This window comes from Lolium perenne, chromosome 7 (genome assembly GCF_019359855.2).
Source record: "Lolium perenne isolate Kyuss_39 chromosome 7, Kyuss_2.0, whole genome shotgun sequence".
Classification (NCBI taxonomy): Eukaryota; Viridiplantae; Streptophyta; class Magnoliopsida; order Poales; family Poaceae; genus Lolium; species Lolium perenne.
The window spans coordinates 327,620,340-327,626,895 of NC_067250.2; the positions used below are offsets into that span (position 1 = coordinate 327,620,340).

Sequence of the window (6,556 nt, forward strand, 5' to 3'; positions counted from 1 at the left end):
GGAAATGTTCTGTCAAAAAAAAAAACATAGAAGGAAATGTCGTGCCGGTTTGAACAAATCTAGGCACATGGCCCTGACCCGTCGAACCCGACCCAGCCAGAGGCACCGTTGTCGGCGGAGAGATGACACGCTGTCCTGTCGCCACCTTTGTCCCGCCGCCGTCCAGCCTCGTCCCTTTGCCACCTCCGCTCGAGAACTCCACAGGGGGCTTCAACGATAGAACCATGCCTCGCCCCCGCCGCTTCACCGGAAGCCAAATGGCTCCACCGCAGTCAACTTTGGGCGGGTTCGCTCACCGTGGTCGCCTGGAGGGGCGACCAAGGGAGCCTGTTGAGTGTGTGTGGAAGTCAGCCCGTCATCCTGTCAGCCATCACATACATCACTCCCTAATATATGTGATGTTATTAGTTGCAAAGTCTGCTCTTGCTTGGTCTTCTAAGTTGTTATTTGTAAAATCTGATCTTGCTTGGTCTTCTTGATTGCACCTAATTAAATTCGGAAGTCAAAGGATCTCGATCGCATGTCACTTAATTAACATATGTACCTGCTGCCCGTCTCTTCATTTGTATGTAAGAGCAACCAATTGGTGGGTGGATCTAGACTGTTCTTGTTCTTGTTGCTCCTGTCTTCTACTTGGACGTCGTCCAAGTTTTCAAGGTTTGTCATTCATCACTTTGTTACATATTTGTAACCATGCATCCTCAAGTTTATGATTTGTTCACGTTCTGTTGAACTCCTTCACACTATCAGATCCGGGGAAAAAAAAGCCCCGCTGCAGCTCTTCTTCTTCTTCTTCTTCTTCTTCTTCTTCTTCTTCTTCTTCTTCTTCTTCTTCTTCTTCTTCTTCTTCTTCTTCTTCTTCTACTCCAGTCGAGTTGATGTTGTGTGATCGATTGGAACGGTAAGAGGAATAAATGCAAAAGTGGATGTCAAGGTTCTAACTGGACTAGGGGACTAGGAGTTCAGATGGTCCGGCCATGCCTGGCCCTCCCGGACGGGAGGTTCTACGCCTTCCAGCTAGGCTTCTCCGTCTTGAAGCCTGATGATATCCATCCCGGCAGCCCTGATGAATCGTACCGTGGCGCCACCAGCGACAAACTTCTCTTTCTCACCGACTGCTACGGCCTGTACAGCCTGGTGAATCCGTTCACCGGGAGTGAGAGGCTGCTCCCCATCCCGTCTGGCTTCCGCCTCCACGAGGAGGAGATCGATGAAGAGGAAGGCTATGGGAGCGAGGAGATGCCCGTGCGGAAGATGGTGGTCTGCTCGGAAGGGGGCCTCGTGGCGGCCATCGTCGGCCACGAGCGTTCCTCTAGGGCCGCACTCTGTAAGCCGGAGGCGGCATGGTCTTGGTCGCTCAGTGCGCTTGATCCATGGTGTTGTTACACTGACATGGCCTTCTTCGATGGGAAGCTCTATGCGCTCACTGGCGACGAGGACCTTCTCGCATTGGAGGTGAGCTACGACAGCAAGAGCGGCGAGCCTAGGATCTCTGCCATCGAGCGCATCATTGACGGTGGCGCGAACTGTTACACCTTGAAGGAGTACACGCGAATGCGCTACCTCGTTGTCAGACCAAAAGATGGCAGCATGCTCATGGTCTGCAAGGTAATGCTAGAGTATGGCACCACTACATACGAGTTATTGGTGTTCCAGGCGGACCTCCGGTCGTCACGGTGGGTCCAGATGGACAGCCTAGGTGGTGACGAGGTACTCTTCGTCGGCAGGCTATGCTCCAGGGCCGTGCGCGCTGATCGGCATGATGTGCGCGGTGACCAAATCTTCTTCCTAGATGATTCCACTAGACCGGAAGGCCTGGGACTACCTTTGGGTGACGGCTTGGCCAACATTTATGATATGAAGGACGGGAGCCTTAGCGAGCTGCTGCCGATGCAAACCCACAGGGACGGAGAGGTGCCGGCGACGTGGCTCTTCCGTGAGGACGAAGACGGTGATGCAGAGGGCTGAGCCAATATGATTGCCATGAGAGCATGAACTTTGTATTTTTGGTTAACAAGTTTTTTTCTCGTAAGTGCACCGACCAGGTACTTTTGCACAAAAATATCTGCTAGTGTGTTCGAACAAATTTGAGCCGTCTTGTCTATATGTCGAGATCACACTAAATTTTGGCATAAGTTGGAGAATCTAAACTAATGGTTTGCACATTGATCAGGGCATCAGGCTACAGAATTTTCATACTTAGGTTAACCTTTTTCACCATGCAACGAAAAAGAGGATCACATTGAAATTCATCTTTTGTCATGGCTACTTATTATTTATGTCATTGTCTCAAACTGAAAATAGTTATTTCTCAGTAGAGAAATTCTGAATTGTTGTCCATGCCTATATGTCCATCTCTCCTCATAACCACCACAACAGTGCCACCTTACAGATATCGCGTAAGGGCTTCTTGGCAAAATATATCAGCATAAGTCCTGAGGCTAGCCCTTGGTTTGCACAACAGTCTAATTCTTGATGTAGATAATCATTTTAAACATGCATAGGCTGATGCTAACTCCAAGCACAGAAAGAGCTATCTTAGAGAACAACTCCAATATAAATGAACACAAAAGGCACCAGACTGAAGCATAAGCTCCAAGCACTGGCACCAGACTGAAGCATAAGCTTCAACCTCATCACGACTGTGCTTGGTTTGCCAACATGGATCCAAACATCCTCCTATACAAGGCTTCCTCCCGCCGGCGGAGAAATGTCCATTTGTGGTGGAGTCCAAGGAACAAAATCTGATGTACAATTTACGTTTATCGAAAAACCGAATCTGACCAACAAAACACATCTCACCTTCAAAGCAGGATAGTGAGAAAACATTACCCCTGTTACACACATGTCACACAGGAATCTAATAATTTAAGTTGCTCTAGTGCTAACCATCAGCATAACGAGACAGGGTGTCGGAGTAAACACATATTGTGTTCATGCGGCATGTCCACCACTACCATAATATTAGCACATCCAAGTAGAAACCAAGTTTAGATTTAAAACTCGGCTTGACTCACAAAGCTCACGAGTAACTCGTCAGTAGATCGGTAAAATTGTCAAATGGAACGTGTATAACATATGATGCATTTTTTTTTCTAAATATTTAGAAATAAATGATACAGAACAATAATTCGAAATGTGCTACCACAATAATACAGTCGATAAACAATAACAATCAATGATTACATCACAAGAATAATACCGGTGGATCATTAGACATAGCTAGATTAGCTTGTTTGACACCAGATTGTATATTAGACAATCCGGATCCAAGCCGTAGTGACGTGCTACAAGGCAGAGGGACGTGTACTAGCCTACCTAGTCTATCTGAATAAAACCGTGCCTACCTTAGGTTCCGTTGCCCATGTCGTTTGCCAGCAAGGTGCAAGCTGGGACTGTCCTATCTATCTATCGACCCATCATTGCTCTCTAGCTAGCTTGAGTTCGGGAGTTGGAATTAAGTTGGAACGGCAACCTGCACGAGTGGCTAATAACTGGCTGGGCGGAATCTCTCAACGTCTCTCCTGGCAGTACAACTGCTAACGGAACCTCATATTTCAGCGAGCATAGGTACCAGCCGGCTCGATTCGGGCCCGTTTAAAACATTATTACTTGTTGCAGCTTGGGTGCACCCATTTTGTCAACTCATCTCGCCTCGTGCAAAACATGCCAGTTATTATCTCGCGATACAATCCTATCTGATGACAATGCCATTGCGCGACTTAGAGTCCTGCACGAGAGATCCATATGATAGATAGCCCGCACGAAGCATCTCCACACCAGCCGAGAGGTTACCGGTTGCCACCCTCCTCCTTGCCTCGCGGATCCTGCCACTCAATGCCGTCGTCACCCGCTTGTGCGCGCACATACTCCCTCTGGCATGTCCTATCCTGCTCACAAATTATGGGATCATCATCAGTCATCACTGTCCAAGGAGATCCCTGCTTGCTCGCCAGGGGACAACCCATAACGTTCATCACACACAAACTACTAATTAACTATAGAGGGTGCTAACATTTATATATTGTATCATCTATGTCCAGTGATGTAACGAGCACATCCATGACCAGTGTCTCCCGGGCCCTAATGCCAACGGCCAACGGGTTGGGAATATGATCCTCACCATGGAAGCAGGTTGGGTGGTATTTCCGCACCGAGCTATGGAACCATTGATGTTTTCCTGATACACCAAGTCGATAAAACTTACCTTTAAGCATGCAAGGTGAGAGAATCTGCAAATAATTCAGGACGTGGATCAACGGCCAATGGGTTGGGAATATGATCGTCACCATGGAAGCAGGTTGGGTGGTATTTCCACACCGAGCTATGAAACCATTGATGTTTTCCTGATGCACCAGGTCGATAAAACTTACCTTTGAGAGGTAAGAAAATCAGGAAATAATTTAGGAAGTATATAGAATACACATCTTCCGTTAGTACGGAGTTCAAATCTAGATTATTGCATAGTACTACATTGGTACTACATTTGATAATTTAATATATTTGCTTGTGTTTTTTTTGTGCGAAAACACATCTGATCTGGACAGACAACCCTGCAAAATAAGAAAAATACATCGAGGTCCTTGATGGGCTGATTATCTTCCTCCTCCCGGATTGTCGATATGGGGAACCTCCGTTGCTGCCTCTCCATTGCCGGAGCGAGTACATCGTTATTCATCGCGGACAAAAAGCCATCAAAGTTATGGTCCTTCCGTACCCAATGACCTGGTGAAGATGCCATTGCCACCGGAAGATCCACATATCAAAGATCCCATCCTCTAAATGATAATCCTGGCCAACACATAGCTAACAAAGGATAATAATACATATTTTATTCCAACTAATGTGGTTGCTGGCTTAATTAGTAGTATTACCAATATGAAATAACCTTTCGACACTCCTCTTAGAACATTAAGGGATTACATAGGTTGTAGGTATTGTTGCAGATGAACAGAGGGGCCTTATTTACTTCTTCCTATGCAGTGTCAAAATCTTCAAGCTTGGAGATGCTTGTTGTCATTTTTTTCAACTTCATAGCACCCAGAATGGGGCGCTTGTGCACATGTGACAGGGATTAAATCCCAACAGTTTTACATAGTTCTCGTTTTGAACGCGTCCACTCATAAATAAGATGCGGGCACCGGAATAGTCTATGCAAAAGATGGTTACCAAGCTGGCGACACTTATCACTTGCAGTAAACAATTCAATTAGAGTCTAACTTAGCGCCCAAATATTGTGGATGCTCTATCTATACATTAGATCTATTTAGGTTTTTTATCTGACGCAGACGAGGACTGGACAATGAATGGAGCCATCACAGTTGACAGATAGGAGGAACATGTTGTGTCAGCATCCCCCGTGATCAATAGGTCAAAATGATTAGAAGAAACATATAATATCACTAGACCAAGTTCCCGAATTTCTACCGGTTTATATTCAATATAAATATTATACTAATTGTGAAGAAATTAAATGAGATTTGATTTTTGAAAATATAACTCATAATTTATCCATACATTATTTGGTCTACCCTATTTATACATAATATTTTTACTTCATCATTACATATCTTACATGTAAACATATGATGTTTTCACCCAGACATACTATTTGATGTAATTTCTTAATTACTTATATGTCATGCATAACTAGAATTAGCTATCTAGTCATTGTGTTGTTCAATAACATACATATTTTTTATACTATTTATTAATAATCATCAAAAGTATTTTTTTTTGCTAAATTAGTGTCCTATTTTGTCAAAAATAACTTATTTTAGGTTGAGATGTTTATGTTAATTTCTTGTTATAGTGTATTTCATCATAAATTTAAGAAACAAAAAGTACCATATTAAACCAAAAAATAAACACCCGTTTCCAATGTATTATAGTGCTTTTATGTATGTCCATATCTATAGCATCTGGAAATATCTAAATAACGTTGTCGACTGTTTTAGAGTGTATGTGTCCATCAGAATGTAGTAAGACTTTTGAATAGAGATTAAACTAAAACTAAATCATCAATATAAGTATGAAGTGATGGTAATGTTTGCCGTGTGTGACATGATATTTCAACCGTGTGCGCTGTAGAGGAGCATTTTCCACCCTTGCATAGTGATGGTAAGGTTTACCGTGTGACAGCCTGATAGGTCATTTTAGCCGTATGTGAAGACATGTTCTGTATTAGTGTGTCAATAAGTACATACTACTTAATTCCCCTCCTCCGCTGTTGCTAGGTTTACTAACATTAGTGTGCTTAAATATCTCAAAGAGAAGCCAATAAGCGTGAATATAAAAGAGTCCCTCCATAAGCCTAAGTGTGTCAACCAATTTCCAAATAGAAGAGTTATTTTGCGGGTCAAATAGAAGAGTTTTAATCTTGATAGAATTTCGTGAGTAGTATGGTTTACAGCCTGCTGTATAGATCAGAAAACCTGATTTTGTTCAGAAGATCGATCTGAAATATGCAGAAGAGAAATCACCAAAAACTGAGTCCCGGAATCAAGAACGATCATGCCACGTGTCTTGTCTGACAGAACAGCTGAATGCCTCAGGA

The 6,556-nt window shown here is 43.7% G+C and overlaps 1 protein-coding gene across 1 annotated transcript; it reads left to right on the forward strand.

The window, feature by feature from the left end:
* The first annotated feature begins 504 nt into the window (after positions 1–504).
* LOC127311837 (uncharacterized) lies at positions 505–2,165 on the forward strand. Its single transcript, XM_051342314.2, has 2 exons — positions 505–657; positions 751–2,165. The coding sequence occupies exon 2, from the start codon at positions 967–969 to the stop codon at positions 1,966–1,968; it is 1,002 nt and encodes a 333-aa protein (XP_051198274.1). The 5' UTR covers positions 505–657; positions 751–966; the 3' UTR covers positions 1,969–2,165.
* The last annotated feature ends 4,391 nt before the right edge of the window (positions 2,166–6,556 follow it).

Excerpts from the sequence above, each read along its gene's own strand:
- LOC127311837 (XM_051342314.2), top strand. The coding sequence starts at position 967 with ATGGTCCGGCCATGCCTGGCCCTCCCGGACGGGAGGTTCTACGCCTTC.